The 22,760-nt window shown below is 50.3% G+C and overlaps 1 protein-coding gene and 1 long non-coding RNA gene across 5 annotated transcripts in view; one reads left to right on the forward strand and one right to left on the reverse strand.

Moving 5' to 3' along the window:
- The window catches only part of LOC309840968, a 215,419-nt gene that overhangs the window by 1,155 nt on the left and 191,504 nt on the right, over nucleotides 1–22,760 (forward strand). The gene's annotated exons all lie outside the window — the stretch shown is intronic.
- On the reverse strand, nucleotides 13,653–19,005 carry THY1 (Thy-1 cell surface antigen). Of its 3 annotated transcripts, none has more exons than XM_082683668.1 (4): nucleotides 18,895–19,005; nucleotides 16,347–16,407; nucleotides 15,527–15,862; nucleotides 13,653–14,960 (listed from the first exon to the last, which is right to left on the reverse strand). In XM_082683668.1, exons 2-4 carry the CDS (start codon nucleotides 16,381–16,383, stop codon nucleotides 14,848–14,850), a joined length of 486 nt encoding a protein of 161 aa, XP_082539794.1. In that variant the 5' UTR covers nucleotides 16,384–16,407; nucleotides 18,895–19,005; the 3' UTR covers nucleotides 13,653–14,847. The 3 variants fall into 3 exon arrangements, with proteins under 3 accessions (XP_082539794.1, XP_082539795.1, XP_082539796.1); XM_082683669.1 differs by having other exon boundaries at nucleotides 18,838–18,985; XM_082683670.1 differs by having other exon boundaries at nucleotides 18,805–18,985.

Below are 22,760 nucleotides of genomic sequence, written 5' to 3' on the forward strand. Positions count from 1 at the left end.
TTTTAAGGAAGAACAAGAAGGTCAGAGTGGCTGGAGTGAGGAGAGGGAGTGTGGGAGGTGAGGTCAGTGAGAGAAGGCAAGAATTGTACCATGGAGGGTCCTAAGGCCATTTGGATGACTTCCATTTTTATTCTGAGATGGGAGCCTTTGGGACATTTTGAGCAGAGGACATGGATCGGATTTTTGTTTTAACAGAATCCTTTCAGCTGATGCATGAGAACACATCTGAAAAGAGCCAGAGTAGAAGCAGGAGATCCTTTAGACTGTCGTTAAAATGACCTGGTGAGAGTTGGTGGTTTCTGTGTGGTAGGTAGCAGGAGGGGTGGTGAAGAGTGGTTGGGTTCTGGATGTATTTGGAACGTAGAGTCAGCAAGATTTTCTGATGGATGAGGTGGCATGAGAGAAAGGGAGGAATTTTTGGTTTGAACATTAACTGGGAAGGTGATGGGGGAAGGCAGGAGCTGGATTAATACCTACTAAGTTTGAGGTGTCTATTAGGCATGTCAAGATGTCAAGAAAGCAGTTGGATATACAAGTTTGGAGGGTCTGGGCTGCAGATAAAGACTTGAGAGTCCCTGGCATATATCTGTTCTTTAAAGCTATGAGATTAGGGGAGGTCACCAAGGGAGGAAAAATAGAGACACGCCAGGACTGAATCCTGAAGCTCTCTGACATTAAATGACTTTAGCATTGAATAGAATATATCAAAAAGACTGAGAAGTATGAAGTAGAGAAGAAAAAATCCGAGGGATGGTGTTACACCATAAGCCCAGAGAAGGAAAGTTACCATCCAGGAGAGAAAGATCCGTTGTGTCAAATGTTGCCTATGGATTAAGTAACATGAGTCTGGGAATTGATTTCCAATAGTGTTGGTGACCTTGACAAGAATGGTTTTGGTGGGGTGGTGGGGTGAAAGTCTGTGGATGGGCTCAAGGAAGGATGGGAGGAGAGAGACAGGGTATAGTGCGGGCAACCCTTTAGAGGAGCTTAGTGGTAAAGGAAGGAGAGAGGTTGGGTGGGAAGTAAAAGGAGAAGTGAGGTCAAGAAATATTTTTAAATGGGAAAAATAACCGTATGTTTATATGTTGAGGAGAAACAGCCTAGGGGAGAGTGAGCACTGGTGATGTAGGGGAGAGAGAAGAAGAGCCCAAGCCACGTCGTTAAGGTGGTGGGAAGGGAGGGGACGGAGTACAGAAACCGGGGCACAAAGCATCCATCCGACGTGCAAAGAGAGAAGGCAGCATCTCGAGTCCTTGAGGGTAGTGGTTCTCACATGAGTGTGTCAGAGTCATCAAGAGTCTGTTAAAGCCCTGCCCAGATTTTCTGACTGGGAGGGCTGGAGTGGGCAGGAGAACTTGCATTTTCTGACAAGTTTCTTCGTGATGCTGAAGTTGCCCCTCCAAGGACAGCCCTCTGAGAACCACGGTGCCAGTGAGCGGAACAGCGGCGGGACTGTGGACAGACAGCGGGGCTATCAGCATCCAGGGCCCGCGTGAGGTTAAAGTCGTGGATTGAAGGTGTCTCCAGCGTTCTTTCTCTCCGTGCTCAGGGTCACTGTCACAGCTTCAGAGGCCTGTGTCTTTAAAACTTTCATCATCTACTGACTTCCCGTTTGCTGAATAATAGTCTCTAAATTGTTCTCTTTTTAGAAAGGACACGGATTCTAGCCCTCTCCTTCTCACAGCTCTCTTGGAAGAGTCATGCTCCCCCTACTTCCCCCCCTCCCGGTCCATGCAGCGCCCCCGTGTCCTCTCCCTCCCAGATGTCAGGACACCTCCCTCTCCTGGGCATTAGGAACTCCCAGGTGCAATCCCAGTGGGTCTGTTTAGTTATAATCAGTTACTGGGTCGCTTGCAAATTTGGTGCCTCCCATCATGTTCTTCTTGAAGTCCTCTCTCCCTTCGGGTTTTGTGATATAAGGCTTTTCTGGTTTTCCTCCTGACAACTCCCTCCTCCTCTTTGCTTCTAGTCTAGCCTGGCAGTTGTCCTTCATGTAGATTGTAGATTTCCTGGGGTCACTTCTGATGCCTCTGGTTACTCGCTCTGAGGCCTGAAGCATTGATTATCTGTTTTGTCACATGTCAAAAAACGAGGTTAGTAGGAGTACCCACCCCGTAGGGTTGACTTGAAGATCAAATGAGTCAATACGCATGAAAACACTTACGGCAACAGTGAGCACATGAGACGATCACTCTGATCTACTCCTCCTCCGTCAGCTGCTGCGTGTGTGGACCCCATGACGCCAAAACCCACAGTTTCAGGTAGACCTTGTTCCTGAGCATCAGTTCTCATGACCCGGCTGCCCCCTGACATGCCCGTGGACACCCCACCAGCATCTCACCCTCAACACATCCAAACCTTCAATTCACCATTCTCCACGCAATTTGCTTTATTCCTTTATTCCCTACATCTGTGGATGGCATCCTGGATCCAGTTTCCTAGCTGGACATTTGCTGGTTTCTAACTTTCCTTTACTTCTTACAGAGGGATTATCTCAGTCTACCAATTCAGAGATGCAGGAAACATAAAGTTGTGTTTCTGTAATATACCTACATTTCTCCTGGGAGTGGTGGACACTTAGGTTCAGGTGGTTGGTAGGAGTTGCCCCTCCTTTCTCCAAAGACTGCCTGCATCTCGGGGGAGCACCCTATATGTATTTGCCCAAGCACTAGAAGAAGTGGCCCTGTTCTTGAATGACCAGCTGAGTATCCACTGAGATGTCTCCTGCTTAGTTGTAGCTTGCATGGCTTCTTCTGGTCTGGTGTCCCTCTGCTACTCCCAGGTCAGTCTTAGACACACAGGAATCATTCTGAGGTGGTGAGAGAGAGCGTGGCGCTGTCCAAGGTTCCTGCTGCCTCCAAAAGAAGTTCCCCTCTGCAGCCATTTCCTCTTTCTGGGACCAGGTCTCCTTTCTGAGGCTCGGTAGATGTTGGGGCAGGGCCCCGTCGCTGTCAGATCTCAGGAACCTGCTCAAGGTCCCTGTGGACAGAACCCACCAACATCTGCCCTCTTACTTCTTCCCCCTCTGGCTCTCATCTGCTGAGGGTAATGCCAGTGGGAGGTCTGGCTTTACCAATGATATTGTCCCTGCATCTTTTGTATAGGTTTCAAGTCCTTTCTGTTTTATTGAGGGCCTAGGCAATTAAAATCCAAAAGCCTGAAGTGGCTTCCCATTTTTTTCCCCCTAGTTTTTGCTGTCTCATGCTTTTACTGAGGCATAAGTACCAAAGCTTGGCTGCTTAAAGTGGGACTATGTGGAGAAAGGGAAGCAAAAAAAAAAAAAAAATCCTATTTAGAAATATTATCTCACCACATTCCCTACATCTGCTGGGGGCTGTATCTTTTTGATTCTGTCTCTCTGTTCCCCTAAGGTCTCCTCTCCCTCCCTATTGCTTCTGTCTTCTTTGAGTTCTTATTCTATTTCTCCTGGCTTGGCTAATATTCTCCTCCCCCACCGCTGACAGTCCAGGTGCTGAAACAGTAGGAGGTTTTGCATCTGAAGACTCTTGATGAAAAATAAGATTAGGATGACTGAGTGATCCTATGATATGCCTGATACATATTTTATGCTCACTAACACCAAACACTAAAAACTTAGCCCACTCCATAAAGGAAGTATCAGTAGCATTTTACAGCTCTTAAATTAGCAGTAATATACTTATCATCCCAGGATGATTTTACCTTTTTATTATTTTTATTTTTATTTATTTTTTAAAGATTTTATTTATTTATTTGACAGACAAAGATCACAAGTAGGCAGAGAGGCAGGCAGAGAGAAGAGGAAGCAGGGAGCAGAGAGCTCCATGCGGGGCTTGATCCCAGGACTCTGGGATCATGACCTGAGGTGAAGGCAGAGGCTTTAACCCACTGAGCCACCTAGGTGCCCCGATTTCACCTTTTTAGGACTATCCTGCGGTTTCAACAAGAGTGTGGTAAATCTAGTTTGTTTTGAGGCATGTGCTATATAGTTGGGTTTCCCTCATGCCACCTTCCTTCTCCAAACATCCAGTGCCTTCCTGGCTTCAGGTCTTCCAGTTGGTATGGCCCCAATTGGTCCCTTCATGGTCTTCAAGTCAGCTTTGGGGAGACATCTGTACGGGGAGCCTGCCTGAGATTGGGCTGTATGATTTTTTGGCTCCTCGGTAAGGAGATACAGGAGAAGCCAACTTTTTTTTTTTTTTAAAGGTTTTATTTATTTATTTGACAGAGATCACAAGTAGGCAGAAAGGCAGGCAGAGAGAGGAGGAAGCAGGCTCCCTGCTGAGCAGAGAGCTGGATGCGGGGCTCGATCCCAAGACCCTGAGATCATGACCTGAGCCGAAGGCAGAGGCTTAACCCACTGAGCCACCTAGGCACCCTGGAAAAGCCAGCTTTTAAACGTTGTAAGCAGTTTTCAGTTTCTAGAGAGAGAGAGTGGGACTTCAATTCACCTTGGGGCTGAGTCCTTGCTTTGGGAGAATCACTATGAAGTGCTTTTAGTTTTCTCCACGTAAAGTAAGTTATCTACCACTGGGCTGAGAGGAATGTTAAATCTGGTGGAATTCTTACCTCTTGGTTTTTAGAAGGCAGTGGATCGGGAGAGATGCATTTCTTTGCCTTCAGGTTTTTTTTTTTTTTTTTTTACGATTTATTTATTTATTTGAGAGAGAGAGATTGTGAGCATGAGCAGGGGGAGGGGCAGAGGAGAGGGAGACAAACAGACTCCCCATTGAGAGGGACACCCCCCCCCCCCCCCGCAACATGGGACTCTATCCCAGGACCCTGAGATCATGATGACCTGAGCCGAAATGAAGAATTGGGCGCTTAACTGACTGAGTCATCCAGGTGCCCCTGTTTGCCCTGAGTTTTGAGTGTTCTGTGTAGAACACTGTTGCTGGATGGTGGCCCAGCAGGTGTTTACAGGAACTGTGGAGCAAGACAAGGGGTGCTGAGGAGGACAGGCAGTGACAGAGGTGAGACAGAACCGGGTGGACTGTGAGCATCCCGCGGACCTTACTGATGTCCCACACAGTGAGGAAATGTGGACATTTCCGAACCTACCGACTTGGCATGTGCTGTGACTATGTGAGTGGCTGGTTAGGGTTAGAGGCATACCACACCTTTGCGGGTGTGGGTGTGTCTGTGTTCCTCTGAAGGACGTGGACTTCCACGGTCAGTTGTGCTGAGGCAGGAAGTAAAGAATGTGGGTGGGGGGGTGCCATAGACTAGCCGTAAGAAGAAACCTTCCCCTCTGTGGGCCTAACCACGCTGTGTTCTGGGCTCAGAGGTGTTGGTGTACTCAGAGCATTGCTGGGGCTTAGAGGTGTCCCCTAAGGGCCCTGTTGTTCTGCCTCCTTTTCATGAGTTCAGCTACTGCTGAAGGGCAGTGGTTCAGACAACCATGGTTCCTATCCACTGTCCAGCCCAGCTCTGTCCAACAGAACTTTCTGCGAGGATGGAAATGATTTCCACTCTGACCAGGGTGTCAGCCAGTAGTCACATATGCTTTTGAGCACTTGAAATGTGACTGGTATGAGTGAGGAACTGAGCATTTAACTCACTTAGATGTAATTCCTTTAAGTTTACATAAGTAGCCACCCAAGACTAGTGGCTGCCATGTAGGACAGCTCAGGTCTAGATGACCGGAAACTATGAAGATGTTAAGCCCCAAGCCTGAGCCCAGAGCTGTGATGGCAGCTGTCATCATCTTAGGACACGGAGGTCCTGAAAGGGTGAGTCGCCCCCACGTGAGGAGTGGAGCTGCCCAGAAGGCCCTACAGCAAGAGAGGGAGTGTGCTGACTGTTGGGGCTCATGCCCAGAAACTTAGTGGCTCAAAATACACAGTCTGTAGGTCAGAAGTCCTGGTGGGATCATCTGGTTCTCTGGCCAGAGTCTCACAAGGCCAAAATTAACGTGTTGTGGGGGCTGGCTCTTATCTGGAGGCCCAGGGCAAAAATCCAGGCCTTCCAAACTCATTTAGGCAGAATCCGAATCCTTATGGGTGTATGAGGTCCCTTTTTCCTTGCTGGCTGCTAGTGGGATCTCCTGTCTGCTCTCAGATGCTGCCCACATCCCTTCTCAAGTGACCAGCAGTGGCATGTTGAATCTCCCCTGTGCTTCAGATCTCTCTGGCTGCTTCCCTTTCACTTCTGCCACTAGCCAGAGAATATTCTCTGCTTTTGAAGGGATCATGTGATTGTGTTAGGCTAAATCACTCCCTTTTTCTCTCTCTTTTTTTTTTTAGGGGGTGTGAGGGTAGAGGGAAAGGGAGAGAATCTTTTTTTTTTTTTTTTAAGATTTTTATTTATTTATCTGACAGATCACAAGTAGGCAGAGAGGCAGAGAGAGAGAGGGGGGTGGGGAGGTAGGCTCCCCACTGAGCAGAGAGCCCAATGAAAGGCTCGATCCAAGGACCCTGAGATTATGACCAGAGCTAAAGGCAGAGGTTTAACCCACTAAGCCACCCAGGCGCCCGAGAGAGAGAATCTTTGGGGGGGTTAATCTTAACAAGATTAAGATCTCACAACTTGATCTCACAACTCTGAGCCGGAACCAAAATCAAGAGTTGAATACTAAACAGACTGAGCCACCTGGGCGCCCCAGTAATATCCCCCTTTTTAAGATTGTCTGTGCCATTAACTTAACACAGTCATGGGGCGACATCTCATCTCATTTATAGACTCCAGGGACTAGGAGGTAGGGAATCTTGGGAGACTGTTTTTAGAATCCTACCATACCCACTTATTGATAGAACTCTTTCATATTTTCTGTTTTCTCAAAGCTGTCTCATTTTCCCTCCGTCTTCTCAATCAGCTGACAGCCTTGCTGCCTGTGAGAAAACCCCTGACTTTCCCACCTTCAGGTTCACAATCCTCCCCACCTGCACACGTGTCTTCTTTGCCTTCTCTCCTCCTTCTAGATCCCTCCCTCTGGGCTTGCTTAGAACCCTGCTTTGTTGCATTCTTCTTCCTCCTTTCGTTAGTCTTTCTCTGCTCCAGGAATAATCACCATCAACATACACCCATGCTCTAGTATCTCCCAACTTAAAAAAACAAACCAAACTCTCCTGGACACCACCTTCCACAGCAATCACAGTAAGACTTCCTGGAATAGCAGTCCACACTCTCCCACTCACCCTACTGATCGCTGCAGTCTGGCTTCTATTACCAGAACCCCACTGAACTGCTCTTGTTAAAGTCACTGTCTGGTTATCTATTGCTATGTCACATTTCAAAATTGGGTGGTTTTCAACAACTTATTAATGTATCTCTTGCTGCTGTGGTGATGGAAATTCTCACTTGAGGTTTCTCAGGAGGCTACGGTCAGTAGCAGCTGGGCCTGGAGTCATCCAAAGGCTCAGTGCACTGACATGACTGGCAGTTGATGGTGGCCATTGGCTGGGACCTTAGCTGGGTCTGGTGACTGGAGTGCCTACACATGGCCACCATGTGACTTAGCCTCTCAGAAGGGCAGCTGGGTTCTAAGAAGGAGTGTCCCAGGGGTGAGCATTCGTGGAGAATGGGGTGGAAGCTGCGAGGCTTCTTATGACCTAGCCTTGGAGGTCATGCAGCATGACGTCTACCATATGCTGTTGGTCATAAGCAAAACACAGGGCCATGTCAGGTTCAAGGGGAAAGGCTTACAACAGGGGCATGGTTTATTAAGGGTGCCATCTTTGGAGACTAGCTACCATAGTCACCAACAAATTGGTCCTCCTCATCTTCTTGACTTTTATTTTTTTAAGTTTTACTTAATCATCTTCTTTGACTTTTTATCAGCAGCTGACCTTGTTGATTGCTCTTTTTCAAAACTTTCTCTTCTCTGGCTCCACAGACCCCTGGCTTTCCTCTTCCCTCTCTGGCTCCTCTTTAATCTCCTTTGCTTTCCCCCAAACTGGAAATATTCGACCACTTCAGATTCTAGGCGTGGGCTTGATTAATTCTCTATGATGTCTCTGTGCATAATCTTACTTGTCCCATGGTCAGTGCCTACCACCCACATGCTGACGTCTACCAAGTTTTAGCTCTAACCCTAACTTGCCCCTGTGAGCAGAACTGGGATATCCAGCTGTCTTCTGGTTACTTCTGTTTGGATGTCTGATGGGTGTTGTAGATTTAATACATCCACTTCTCCACCCCCGTACTCTCCCAGCCTTTTCTATCTCAACAGATGGCATCACCCTCCATTCTCTGCCCAAGCAAAAACCCAAGGGTCGTCTGGAATTCTTCTTCCCCTCCTTCTAACACCTGCACTTCCATCCAGACCACCAGTAAGCAAGTCCTCTCTGTTCTTTGGCAGGCTTCAACATATTTCTTTAAATATATTTAATTTTTACTGCCTAGCAAACTGATACATTTATAGAGAAAAAAATATTACTAGGTTTATCTCATAAAAGCAGTGTGTTTCCCCATTCTGAATTTTCATTTCCCAAAGCAAGCATTCTTAACTATTTTGTCTAGTTTTTCTGCCATTTATGTCTGTATGTTAGAATTTCTCATGTAGATAACCGTTTCCTACATTTTCAGTTTTCAGTATTATCTGTTTACTTTCACCTGTGGGAATGAGGTTTAGCATTCTTATAGGCCTGTTTTGTGCCCCCAAATGCATTTAGACTACTTCCATCTGTGTTATCGCAACTTTTGGTTAAAGTTTTTTTTTTTTTTTTTTTAAGATTTTATTTATTTATTTGACAGACAGATCACAAGTAGGCAGAGAAGCAGGCGGAGAGAGAGTTGGGGGAGGTGGGGGAAGGAGACTCCCTGCTGAGCAGTGAGCCCCATGCAGGGCTCAATCCCAGGACCCTGAGATCATGACCTGAGTGGAAGGCAGAGGCTTTAACCCACTGAGCCACCCAGGTGACCCTGGCTAAAGTTTTGTGCTCACCACAGTTCAGTGTTTGTATATGAGGGTGACGATGTGAATGTTGTTTTTAGCCAAGCTGGGTAATGTGCTCTGATTAGAATTCCTTTTTTCTTTCCTCTGGAGTTAGTACTTGCCATCTTTTTTTTGAGTGCATGCTTGCTGTTGAGAATTAAAAGGAAAATTATTTTAAAATAATTATAGATTTATGGGAAGTTGCAAAAATAGTATAAAGAGGTCCCGTGGACCTTCCACCCGGTTTTCCCCAGTGGTAACATCTTACATAGCCATAGTACAATGTCAGAATGGGGAAACCGATGTTGTAAAATCCACAGACCTTATGCAGATTTCACCAGACCTCTCAGTTTTGTGTGTCTGTGAAAGTCACCACCTCCTCCTACTTTTTTTTTTTTTTAAAGATTTTATTTATTTATTTGACAGACAGAGATCACAAGCAGGCAGAGAGGCAGGCAGAGAGAGGGAGGGGTGTGGGGGGAAGCAGGCCCCTGCTGAGCAGAGAGCCCAATGGGGGGCTCGATCCCAGGACCCTGAGACCATGACCTGAGCCAAAGGCAGAGGCTTTAACCCACTGAGGCACCCAGGTGCCCCCCTCCTCCTACTTTGGCCACTACAATTCTTGTCCAAGCTGCTGTAGTGTCTCCTAGGATTACCATAATAGTCTTTCTCCTGTTGTCCTTCTCTAATCCATTTCCCACTGAGCAGCAAGAGGGAGCTTCTAAAAACATTTTTAGGTAGGTCAAATCCTTTGTCACCTCCCCCCTCTCCTTAGAATAAAATGCAAACTTTTCACTGTGACCTGCAGAGGACCTGGCTCACACCTGCCTTTTCAGAGACATTGGTGGGAGTACCACCCTTACTGTTCCTCTCTGCCTGCATGTGCTTCCTGCTCTCGAAAAGGGCCGCCGGCTTCTCTTCCAGGTCTCCACCCAATGGCCCCCTCCTCAGGCTGTCCCCGATTGTCCTAACTAAAGTGTCCCCTTATCACCTCCTACATGGAGATGACCTGGTCTATACTCACGAGACTTATTCATTGGTTTCCCTGTTTAATGTCATCCTCTGGACAGCAGCAGCCGTTTTGTGGGGTGGGAACTTGTCTGTATCATTCACTTTTCTGTTCTACTATACTTTCTGGTGTGGAGTGTGCACTTAGTGAATGTGTGAATGAATATTGACTAGGTCAGGGCCCCTGATGATGGGCCTGTGTGCTCGGAGAGCTTTTCTATCAACCAGCGTTGGTGAGTTGCCCTAGAAGATAGGCCAAGGCCTGTTCTCAGACTGAACCCATAATAGCTTCCCCTCTCTTCCCATGTTTTTCGGGTTATAGAAGAAATAAAACAACGTTCCTTTCTTCATAATCAGCTTATAAAATCACAGAGCCCACTTTTTGGGCTAACTCCTACTCATGACTCCTCCTCTGGGAAGCCCTTTGGCCTGGCTACTTATGTATTCCCATGGTATCTTAGAGAGGTCTAATTTACAGTCAATGAAATTCCCCCATTTTCAATATGTAGTTTGGTGACTTTTGACCCAGCAAGCATGCACGCATGTAAGCAGTCCAGAAAGTTCCCTTCTGCCTAGTTTGCTGCTGCTGCTTTTTAAAAATTGTGGTAAAATACATATAACATGAAATTGACCATTTCAGCCATCTTTAAGGGTGTGGGTCAGTGGTGGTAAGTCTGGCTCCTATTGTTTTGCTACCATTACCACCATCCATCTCCAGAACATTTTTCATTTTCCAGAACTGAAACTTTGTACCCATTAGACACTAACTCTCCATTATCCCCTCTTTCTTCTCTTCCCAGCTCCTGATAACCACCATTTTACTTTCTGTCTCTCTGTTTGACTTTGGCTTCTTCTTTTTCCTTCTGTTGTGGTAAAAAACACATATGAAATTGACCATCTTAACCATTTTTAAGTCTATGATTCAATAGCATTAAGTAATGGCTTCTTTTAAACATACGTTTGGGTTTAGTTGAGAATGCGAAAAACTCCAAATAACAGTAGCACAAACATGGTTGTCCGTGGCTCTTGTGACAGCTGTACCAATACTAGGAATCTTGTGCTTTGTCATTTGTTACACATATCTTCTACCCCTTAGTCCAATATGGCTGCTCTAGTTCCAGCCCTCAAGTCCACATTCCAACCAGCAGGAAGGTAAATGGGGGAGAAAGGCATATATTTTCCCTTTAAGAGCACTTCATAGGGGTGCCTGGGTGGCTCAGTGGGTGAAAGCCTCTGCCTTCTGCTCCGGTCATGATCCCAGGGTCCTGGGATCAAGCCCCAAGTCGGGCACTCTGCTCAGCAGGGAGCCTGCTTCCTCCTCTATCTCTCTCTGCCGGCCTCTCTGCCTACTTGTGATCTCTGTCTGTCAAGTAAATAAATAAAATCTTAAAAAAAAAAAAAAAAAAAGCACTTCATAGAAGTTCCACATCATTTTGCCCTTATGTCCCATCAGAAAGAACTTGGCCATGTAGGCACATCTTGCTGCACGGGAGCTGGGAGAGGGAGTCTTTATTCTGGACCACAGATACCAATTGTAATTTGTGGGTCCTAATGCTGAGGAAGAGGAGCGTGCACGTTGTGGGAATAGCCAGCAGTGTCCACCACAGCTTGCCCTCCTCATAGCATTGATCACTGCACTGAGATCATTTCTTTGCTTCTTACTGGACTGTCGATTCCCTCAGCCAGAGGCTGTGTGTGTGTTTTACTTCTCGGCCCAGGGCCAGATCCTTCATGTTTTTCTACAAATAAATGAGTCCAGCCAAACCATGTGATTTGGAATAGTAGAGAAGTGAGGCATTGAAGAGTGAAGTGACCAGAGTTATCCAGCCCGGGCTCCCACCAAATTCAGGAAACTGCTTTCCTGCAGATTGGGCAGGTGGCTTCCACTGACCACGCCCACAGCTGGGCACTGCCGGCCATGTAGGGGCCCTTCTGGCTGTGCATTCACACTTAGCCTCCATGGAACTTTCACACCGGTTCTGCATTGCCCCCCCCCCCCCCCCCCCGCCCATGCTTCCACTTTCCATACCTTTCCCTGGCTCCAAGTCTCCCTCTGCCAGGCAGAGATGCCTCCTGGGAGTCTTCACAGGACCTGCTCCTCCCTGAGGGGTTAGGGTGGTGGAGCATTCGGGGCCCGAGTCTCCTGAGGCTGAGAGCCTGGGCAAGAAGGCAATGTCACCTTTGTCCTGGGCTGAGTGCGAGAGAGCAGATGACACCCCCCCCCCCCAACCTGTGCTTTGCTAGGACTCTGAAGGGATCCAGCTCTAATACTTTCTCTTCACCTGAGGTGGCTGTTTTCTCATGTGAAGACAGTCATGCCTGGCCCATAGTATGTTCTTTCTTGGCTTACGTTGCGAGGCCCGATGGCCCAGACTCTAAATTGTAGGGCCTTCCCCCCGCCCCCTGGCCCATTCCCCTCTTTTCTTTTCCTGCCTTCTAGAGCCCTTGGTTCTCTGATGGCCTCTCTATGGCTTTTTAAGCTAGCCTCACCTGCTGCAGGCCTCAGGTTCTCCTCTCCCAAGTGTGGCTGCAGGGGGCAGCACTGGCTCACCAGGACCTCAGAGTGTGGCTGCTAAACTCCAGGGAAACCACACCCCAGTGTATGATAAAGGCCCCATAGGAGGCTTTACGCAGAGTTGAGGCTTCACACCTGGCTTCCCAATTCCTTCCAGAAGGTCCTTCCACCTTTAACTCTCACTACCCCAAGGAAGGCATTCATTCTCCCCACCCCCCCCACAAAGCCTCTTTTTATTTTCTTGGCATGGCCCTTGAAGTTCAAACAGGGCAGAACAAGAGGAGCCTGTGTCCCCTAGTGTCCTCTGGAGACCCCAGGCTGGCTGCGCCATCCTGAGTGATGTGGGCCTCATGGTCAATGACACAGGCAGCTCCCTCTCCAACTTGCAGGCTTCTCTTGCCATCTTCGGGTATGGTCACTGCACGGCCGCTGGCAGGGCACAGGCGTCGATAGGAGGTGGCAGGAAGAGTGGGAGCCAGTGGCATGAATTTAGATCCTGGGCCTTTAAGTAAATGCTCAGAGCAGCCTACATGGTGGGGAATACCAGATGAGTGAGCCTGTGGATAGTCCCCACCCTCTGCTCCCACATTTCCTGGCAGAGCCGGCTGGGCTCTCTGGGGGACCCTGGGACCATCCCACGGTCCCGTTCTAGCTCCCGGCACCAGGATGACCACTGATGTTCACATGCTACTCATTGACTTTGAGGGGAGGGAACCAGGCTGTGTTTTCTCCCCACCCCCTGCTCCCTGCAGTCCTGGATATAGGTGTGTCGGATTGAAGACATACTTGTCTTTAACATCTTGATGGCGTGGACTGCCACTGTGCCACCTCCCATGCTTACTCTTGATGCCCCTGTACTTCCCCTCTCTGTAGCAGATGTCCCTTGAGGGGGCGTTTCTGAGAACAACCAGGTCCAAGAAGAAAAAGCAGACTCTACCCCATAGTTCTTGTTAGCCTCTTGGGCCACGTGGCTTGGCCCACATTCGGGCAGGTATGTCTGTTGTTCCTGCCAGGTCAGTCAGTGGAGATGGAACATTCATTTATTGGGGCAAATGTGCCATGTTAGAGTTGTTCTGGAAAGTCCAGCATGCAGTGTCCCTCCCCCTTACCACCCCCCCCCTCCCCACCCTGGGGGCAGCAGGGGAGGGGAAGTGCTGAAGGCAGGGGAGAGGGAGACTTCACAGGGCGATTTGGAGCTCCTAGATGTACCACTAAGGGAGGGGAAGAGGACCTGGGGGCAGACGGAGCAGCAAAGCAGAGAAGCGCAGACAGGCATTCTCCAGAGGCTTGGTTTTATTGTGTGGTTCTCTTTTTCCTCAATGAGATACCGGAAGCTGTGGTGCACTATACACAGTCACAGGACAGGACACTGTTGCCAGGGTGGGGCAGGGAGCTGGGGGTTGGGAACAGCCATCTATCGAGGCATGTCTCTCTCCAAGGGCTGCCTCAGATTCCCCCACCCCAAACCTCCCAGGCCCCCAAGAAGCCTGACCTGTAGAGCAGAGGACTGTCGGAAGGCTCAGCCTCCAGCCACTGGGGTCTGGCACTGACCAGGGAGGGAAAGAAGAGCCTCCCGAACACTCGGGCCACACACTCCTCTGCTCAGGGACTCCACCTGGCCTGGCTTCCTGCCTCTAGGTCAGAATTCTGGAAGCTCTAGGAGCTTGGGACTGGTTGGGAGGAGGCTGGTCCTCTGCCACCCGCTCAGCTGCTGGCTGAGGTAGTGAGGGACAGTAGGCTCTTAATTGTAGTTTCATCAGGTACAGAGGAATGCTGGACCCTCTCTTCTTCCTGTCTGCAGCCCTCCGTCAGCACCACTCCCAGGCAGATTCTGCTCTGTCACCTGGCCATGCCAGGCCCACAATCCCAAGGGGACCTCTGCAGTGGTAAAAAGACAGCTTCTTGCTGTGGCAGCGAATGCTCCCGGAGATGTTCGGTTCTGTCCTCTTGTTATGGGCCACAAACGCTTGGCAGTGCCCTCACATCCGGGGTCTTTGGGCACCATCCCCACCTGCTGAGGGATGTACTAGGCCCAGATGCACCTCCTCCTCCTTCTTTTCCAGGTTTCTCCCAGGCCCATGGTCCTGGTGGGCAAGGATGACCCCCCTCCTTCGTCCCCCTGGGACCCTCTATCCTTCTACCCCTTCCATTCCCTCACTCTCCATCACGTCCCCAACCCTGGCTTCCCTTTTCACAAACTCCCAAAGAAAAGGAAGGATAAACCAGATAGAAGCAGCTCTGGAACAAAGAGTACAAAAAAAAAAAAAGACAGCCAGTGGCGTGCGGAGAGGGAGTGAGACGGTGGGGGGGTGGCAGAGGGCTGGGACGGTGATGCATGCGGCGCTGGGATTCCTTATGGGGGGGTCCCCATTGTTCCTCGAGCTGTGTGAGGGACTTGAGGGGGAGGGGGTCAGCCAATGCAGAGAAGTAGGGTCTCTGGCCCGGGCCATGTGGCTTCCTGCTCAAGCAGTCACAGGGAGATGAAGTCCATGGCCTGTAGGAGAGGCAGGGAGAGCAGGAGCAGCAGCAGCCACGAGGTGTTCTGGGCCAGCAGGCTGATGCCCTCACACTTGACCAGTTTGTCTGTGGAAAGAGAATGGAGGGGAAGAGCAGGGCAGGAGTGAAGAGGGCCCAGGATTCACGCAGCCACGGGCCCTGAGCTGGGGCACATTCCCTTGGGCAGACTGGTGCCATGTTGGCTTAGCTGGAACCAGGGCCAGTCTGCTTTAGTAGAACCAACTATCTTTCTCATTCGCAGCTTCCTGAGTCTTGAACAAACGTCATATCAAATCTTTTATCAAGCACCTTCTATAGAAAACTTTGGGTGAGGTAGCTAGTGTCTTCCCTGTTTTCTAGGGTGGGGGGTATGGAGGAGGACAGGGGGTGGGGCCAAGTGATTTGCCCAGTCATGGTAGAAGTGTCTGTGACACCATTCCGCCTGTCTCACTGTCCCCTTAGCCTTTCCCTTCATACACAAAGCAGGCAGTGGTTCCCCAGGGCACCAGGCAGTAGCTGGGGGGAGGAAGAGAGAGGTTCTAGGCCCCGCTCTTCTCTAGTCTGGCTAAGGGGACTGCCTGCTGTCCTAGCCAGCCCTCTCTCCTCTAGCCTGTTCTCCCAGCTCACTTGGCCTTGTTGGGAGCTTGCCTCACCTCTGAGCACAGAAACATTCTTGCTGGAGGTGATGGGGGGCTGGCCAGAGAGCCGGAGTTCACAGGTGTACGTTCCCTCGTCCTTGGTGGTAAAGCTGGATAAGTAGAGGACCTTGATATTGTACTTGCTGGTGAAGTTGGTTCGGGAGCGATATGAGTGCTCAGGCACCCCCATAGTGCCATAGAGCACGTGCTTCTTTTTCTCCCGGGTCAGGCTGAACTCATACTGGATGGGCGAGGTGGTAGAATTCTCATGGCGGCAGTCCAGACGAAGGCTCTGGTCCACCAGGCACGCTGTCAGGCTGGTCACTTTCTGCCCACGGGCTACCTGCAAGACTGGCACCAGCAGTGCCCACTCCCAAGTTGGGGGGGCCTGGAGAGCAGGGGACCTCCCACCCACAGTAACTGGAGAGAGTGGCCTGGCCAGGGAGGGCACAAGGGTCTGCTTTTTGGGTACCTCTCCCCACTCCAGAGGTCCCTGGGGGCCACTTCCACTTCCCTGATGCAGACCCAGCCTCCTTCCCTCATGTTTTTTAGTCCTGGTGTCCCAGAGGGCAGGAGATCTTGGGGAGTTGATGTAGGCTCCCGGTTCCCATTTGGAGATCCCAGCTCAGTATGGGGCAAACTCAGTGAACTGTTTTTCCAAAAACTGCTTCAGGCAGCCCGAAGAGCAACTAGGTTACTCAGCGGATTTAGGGATGAAAAAGAGCCCTCTCTCTCTGTCATCTCCCGCTCCGAGGTTGGGAGGGAAGAAGCTAGCTTCTCTGAAGGGAAGGAAGCCAAGGTACTTGGAATCCCAGCCCTGCCCCTTGCCCAGTACCTGTCAGCAGAAGAGCGAAGCCAATGGTGGGGTTCATGGTGCCAGGAGCTCAGTCCTTGATCTGAGGGTGCAACAGGATGAGGGTCAGCCAGGAGATGGAGCAGGTGGTCCCACATTTACTGGTAGGGCTGGGGGGGGTGGCTCAGGGACACATGCTGTGATGGCCGAGCCAGGCAGGCAAGCTTCTCTGTGTACTTCTCCCCTCCCACTTCTGAGTGACTGTGACACTGCCACTTGGTGCCTCCCTGCTCTGGGAAAGTAAGGGGAGGGGGAGGACACACATTGTGATGGTGTCTCTGTGTGGAAAGCCTAGAGTAAAGGGACTTTGACCATTTCCTTTTTCCTTCAGGAAGGCAGAGACATCCTATATCCTAATTGTGGCAAAGTGGAGCTAACACAACATTTACTCTCTTAATCATTTTTTAAAAAGATTTATTTGAGAGAAAGAGTGAGAAAAAGCACATGTGCAAGGGATAGGGGAGGAGCAGAGTGGGAGAAAATCTCCAGCAGATCTGTGTCCCTGTGTGGTGGGACCCGGGGCTTGATCTCAGGACCCTGAGATCATGACCTGAGGTTAAACCAAGAGTCAGTTGCTTAACTGACTGTGCCACCCAGGTGCCTCTGTCTTAATCATTTTTAAGTGTACAGTTCAGTGGTGTTATTAGGTTCCCTCACAATGTTGTGCAGGCAATCTCCAGAATTCCTTTTATCTTGCAACACTAAAACCCTACCCATTACACAAAAACTTCTCATTCGGGGATTTTCTGTTTCTTTCTTTCTTTCTTTTTTTTTTTTTTAAGATTTTATTTATTTATTTGACACAGAGAGAGAGAGAGAAACAGCACAAGTAGGCAGAGGCCGGGGGGGGGGGGGGGGGGGAGGTGGGCTCTCCACGGAGTGGAGAGCCTGACGCGGGGCTGGAACCCAGGACCCTGAGATCATGACCTGAGCTGAGGGCAGAGGTTTAACCCACCGAGCCACCCAGGTGCCCCAACTTTTCTATTTCTTTTTTAGAAGAAAACCCCCCAATACCCTAACAGTTCCTGCTGTATAATAGATTCTCAAAAGATCCTGAATGAATGAATGAGTGATCACAGGGTTGTGATGGGGATTAAGAAAATGGTGAATGTCTGCCACTAGGACTGCTCCATAGTGAGTGGCCTGTAAATGTTAAGTCCCTTCCTCTAGAAATTTTTCATACTGTGTGGCTAAGGTGCTTCCAGATGGGCCAGTAGTTGACCTACAGCTAAGGGCCTTGCGACAGTGCTCTCTGATTGCATGTGTTCTCTGATTGCATAGGAACCAAGATGTTTGCAGATGTCCAGCTCTCTGGACAGGTCTCTTGGGCCTGCCGTTTTCCAGTCTGGCTTCAATACACTCCCTGCTTAAGCTCTGTTCCCTGCCTTTTCTTCAAAGCCTAGTCGGGACCAACATCCTGGTGTCCCGGAGCAGGTAGCCTGGCCTGTCAGCTCTGATGCTCACCGGGGAGAGAGGCCGCGCAGGAAGGGCTTGCGCGTGGGAGGGCGCGCAGGGCCCTGCCCAGATGCGCAGCTGGCTGCCTCCAAGGCCCCCCAGGCACTCCAGAGCTGGGCGAGGCTGGGTCCCCAGCAGTACCAGGGGGCGGCAGTTGGCACCTGCTCAGAAATATAACTAAGAAGGCCCCAGGGGTGCTGTTAGGGAAAGAGGGGGTCGGCATCTGGCTTTGATTCACAAACACTGACTTATGGAGGAGGGGTGCGAGCTTGAGATCTAGGAGGGAAAAGGGGAAGCCTTGGCTAGGACGGGATGAAATGGGGCTGGGGCTGGAAGCCCCAGGATGGAGACCCAACGGCACAGTTAACGGTAGGGGAGGCACAGATGTTTTCATTTCCTGTGCCTGGTGGCCCCGCAGCCCAGAACCCAGACAAGTTCTGCACTCCCTCCTTCTCCAGCCCCCGTTCGACTAGCCCCACCCTCATTCTATTTCCGTATTCCACCCGTCTCCTCTCCCAATTGAGGTCCCCCTTCCCCCTCTCATCCTTTCCCAGTTCTCCCTTCCCCCAACAGCCCGCCTTCCAGTCCCCGCCCGCGGCACTGCGGTTTCCCTGCCCTTTGACGCCCCGCACCCAGCCCACCGCGAGGTTGCAGGGCAGAGATTCCCCCTAGCTCTCGGTCATCCGTTCTGTCCCGAAATCTCACCGCCCCCACCCCATGCCTTTGCGAGCTAGGTTTGGGGACATCTGCGTGGAGAGTAGAACCCAAGGCTGTCCTTGGCGCCCTTCATCCCGGTTCTCCTCCAGCGTCCCGGCCCCAGGCAACCATCCCTTCAGGGGGTGAAAACCCGGGCAGCCCACCTTCCGCGAAACGCGGGGTGCGGCACGGCCCCTGGTCTGCCGCAATTGCGTCCCGCTCCCCCCTACCTGGGAAGCAGACCCCTACCCAAGCACCGGGAGTCTCCTTGCTAGGGCACCCCCCGAACCTTTTCTCGAAGCCTCGCGTTGGGAGGACTTGCCTGGGCACTTGGGGCCTCTCCCAGCGCCCCAGGTCCCGCCCTGGCTCCCGCTCCCACCTGGGCTCCGGGCCTCCTCTGCTGCTGCAGGCTCCCCCCGGATGCGCCGCCGCCTCCAGTTGCAGCAGCCTGCCCGCGCCCGCAGTTTTCACCGGGGGTTGGGAATGGAGGTGGGCCCAGGGACCGGCCAATCAGAGACTGGGGAAGGGGGAATGGGAGGGGGTATGGGAGGCGAGGAAGAGAGGCTGAAAGAGGCGGCAGCGGTCCGGTATAGATGTAGGAGAGTGGTGGTCTGCCGCAGAAGGGGGACCTCACCCTCTGGCTGGCAGGCCAGGCCCGGGATAGGAGGGCTTAGGGCCCCGGGGGATCAGGGTGGGGCAATTTGGGAACGCTAGCTGCCTTCCAGAACCCCGAAATGATTGCTCCCCTTCTTAGGCTTTAACCCTTTCTTCTGAATTAGGCTTCTGAAGCCTATGGGAAAACCAAGGGGCAGGAAACCCGCCCGTTAGGTCAGTGCCCACGCCTCCCCCCTCCCCCTTTTCAGTGGGAGCCCACCTCCCTGGAGTCAACAGTGAGAAGTTTTGGAGTTGGAATATTCTAGGCTTTCTCCAAAGGAAGATGATGGGTGTTTTTCCACATTGGAACAGTTCTTCAGAGGCAAGGCAGGCACTGCATCCCACCTTCCCTGGTCCTGAGCCCTGCGGCACTCCTCATCCATCCCAGGACATCCGGACCTTCTGGGGCTTTCTGCTCTGGGGCTGGCACCTCCTGGAGCAGAGCTAGAAGGTTCTATCTGGTTTCATATACTCCTCCTGACACTCCCATCCCTGCCCCACCTCCTCCCTGGTCCCTGAGTTGTGTCTGCTTGTTTGGTCTCCAGACAAGAGGAGGAGCACTGGTTTGGTTGTTTTTTTTGTTTTTTTTTTTTTTTTTTACACCAAGCATTGTGCTGGGCACAGTATATTCATGGCTGTGTTGACCCCCCAGCAATATGCTGGGTTCATCTCATCCCACTTCCCATCCTGTTTCTCAGCTAGTAAGTGGGAGAGTTGGCCAGCCAACCTGGGGTGTGGAACCCAGTGTCCTCAGTGCTGGCCCACTCCACCACTACATCCCAGCCCAGTGGGAGGCGACATTGTGGAACTGTGGGAAAGGGGAGGAGACAGGAGCATCTAGAAAGAATAGAGGAAACCAGGCTCTTAATCCCTTGGGGCACCCTCCCCTAGTCCTATCACTTCAATTTCAAGTCACCAGAAGCCCCTGGATCTTTTTTCTTTTTTTTTTTTTTTTTAATGGCCAGTGCCAGTGACTTGTCTCCCCACCCACAGGTGAGGTGATTTTTTTTTTTTTTTTTTTTGAACGAAGGTTTATTTGCTTGATTTGCATCCTCATGGCCTCTTTGCGGATTCTGGCTGGGGCATCCTGTGGGCTGGCCCTGCTTCCCTGCCATCTGCCTGCCCGTTCTCCTATTTCTTCACAGAAGTCAGCCCTGGCACCTTAACCGCAGTTTCCATTACTGCAGTGCTACTGTTGGAAGTCATCCCTGGGCTGGCAAGTGGGAGACTCTCTTCCCTCTCCCTCCCTGGGAGGTTAGGTGGCTTCCCGGCTCTCTGAGGGATGGGACTTTCTAACTGGAACGAGCTTCGAGGGTGGTCCAGTCTAGGGGCCATTGACCAGGATAAACAACAGATGCTCTGGGGGCTGGGGGGGGGTGGGGATTTATAAAAAATGTAGTTGTCCCTGCCCACCTGGGATCTCCTTAGCCTAGCAGTACACTGCCTGTGTCTGCACTTTTCATAAGCTCCCCAGGGTCTGGGGAGTGCAGAATGCTGATCTGGTAAGACCATCCCTCTTTATAGACCAGGTCACCTGGCTTCTTATTTTCTGCTTGGTGATTTTTAAGGCCCTAGATGTCCTGGCTCCTGGCTGTCAGCCTTTACCACCAACTCCTCTTGCCCATTCTTCTTCCTGCTACATTCTGGAAACGTTGGCGGCCTCCCTGTCACTGCACACATGTGGTCTCCTGGCTAACAGCTTTCTAGTTCTCAGTCTGGAGGTTTTTCCTATCAGAGCACAGTTGCTTTAGGCTGGGGCCTAACCCTCTTCTCTCTCTCCTTTCTCTCTCTCTCTCTCTCACACACACACATATGCATAGGCACAGGCACATGTATGGATGGGATTGGAGACAGTTCTTTTTTTTGGCAGAACATGGGGATACCCAGAGGCATCTTATCTTACAGAAGATATCTGAGCTCTGTCTGTACATGACCCTGGTTGCTGTTTCCCGCTCTGTGGCGGAGTCTCTGAGTGTTGTTGAGTGTTGTTGGATGGGAGCTGTGCTATTTTTTTTTTTTTAAGATTTTATTTATTTATTTATTTGACAGACAGAGATTACAAATAGGCAGAGAGGCAGGCAGAGAGAGGAAGGGAAGCAGGCTCCCCACTGAGCAGAGAGCCTGAAGTGGGGCTCGATCCCAGGATGCTGGGATCATGACCTGAGCCGAAAGCAGAGGCTTTAACCCACTGAGCCACCCAGGCGCCCCGGAGCTGTGCTATTTTGATAAGGTTATGAGGGCCTGGCCTACTTTCTGGGTCCCCAAGCACTTTAGTTCAGGAAGGGGAGGGGAGTGTGGACTCTCATTTTTCTGTCTACTAAAGCAAGATCTCTGGCTGGTTGGAGTTAATGGTTCAAATGAGACAATCTGGGGGCAGGGGTAGAACACAGGTTGGAGAAGGGGATGGAATTTTAACATCTCCCTTTTGCTAATGGTATGGGATTAGGGTGCTGACAGTAGGAAGGGTTTCAGGGAATTCACCCAAAGCAAGATTTACTGACAGCCTGTGGCTGTTCTGTTGGTTCCTTAGAGCGAACTCTCCCATTATCTCCAGTTGCCCCAGCTAAGGACCATGGGGTAAAAACTCTAAAAATTCATATTCCTTTAGGGTAATCAAAGGACAACCAGCCATTCACTTCTTACCAGTTTCATCAGATTGGCTTTATAGAATCCCAGAGAAGACAGAAGCTATCCCATCATTTTACAGCTGGAGACTTAGGTTCAAGAGAGGAAGGATTTGTCAAAGGACTGACAAATATTTTGAAACATTTCCAGGGCTGGCTGTATCCTAGATGTTCTGACTCCTCATACAGTGCTCTCTACTGCTCCCTTCCGACTTCTACTAAACTGATTTCACTGGTCCATGTTGAATAAGAAAAACAAGGACAGTGTGGGGTACTCTAAACATAGCTGTGAGGTTGCCCCCTTGTTCTGATCACCTCCTCTTCACTTAATAAGGGAGTGATTGTTTTACCCCTGGGTTTTGGAGATGGCTGAACACACGATCCCTGACACCAGAAAGATGAGATGGATGATAGCTTCTTAGTCACGTATGCTCACAGCCCAGAGGAGGACACCACACATAGAGGTTGCACAGGAGTGGAGTGAACAGCCAGGAGCTATGGGAGGCAGACTTCGTTATTTAATATTGGCTTGCTGAATAATTCTGTGGGCTGGCATGGAAGTGAAGCCCACTACTCAGAGATAGTCGGGAATTGTGCCTCGTCTCCATGATAAGGAGGTTTGATTGGCTTGGGGAACTTATTAGCAGAAACTAAGTTGGAAGGAGGACTTGTGGTTAGGTTGTTGAGGTGCTTCAGATTTTTTGTGTTGAGAGCACATACTGTTGAATCCTAATTTGGGGCTAATTGAGTTCTTATGCTACCTTCCCTTCCTTGGGAAGACCTATGTTTTCATGCTAAGGTTATACCTCTCTGCTTCTTTGTAGCAGCGGTGGTAGAAGGCATTATTGTTCTAGGTATTTTTAATGTCCAAAGGCAAAAAAAAAAAAAAAAAGAAAAGAAAAGAAAAGAAAAAAGTAAGGTGGTAACTTCCTGTTGACCTGCAGATTTCTTCAGAAACATGACTAGT

This window comes from Mustela nivalis (assembly GCF_964662115.1).
Source record: "Mustela nivalis genome assembly, chromosome: 9".
Taxonomy (NCBI): domain Eukaryota; kingdom Metazoa; phylum Chordata; class Mammalia; order Carnivora; family Mustelidae; genus Mustela; species Mustela nivalis.

What these genes read in the sequence shown, in the direction of transcription:
- THY1 (XM_082683668.1), bottom strand. Translation starts at nt 16,383, where the DNA reads ATGAACCCCACCATTGGCTTCGCTCTTCTGCTGACAG. An exon ending in CTTCGCTCTTCTGCTGACAG is followed by an intron (nt 15,863 to 16,346) that starts GTACTGGGCAAG and finishes TGCTGGTGCCAG; the next exon opens with TCTTGCAGGTAGCCCGTGGG. An exon ending in GAATGTTTCTGTGCTCAGAG is followed by an intron (nt 14,961 to 15,526) that starts GTGAGGCAAGCT and finishes CTCTTTCCACAG; the next exon opens with ACAAACTGGTCAAGTGTGAG.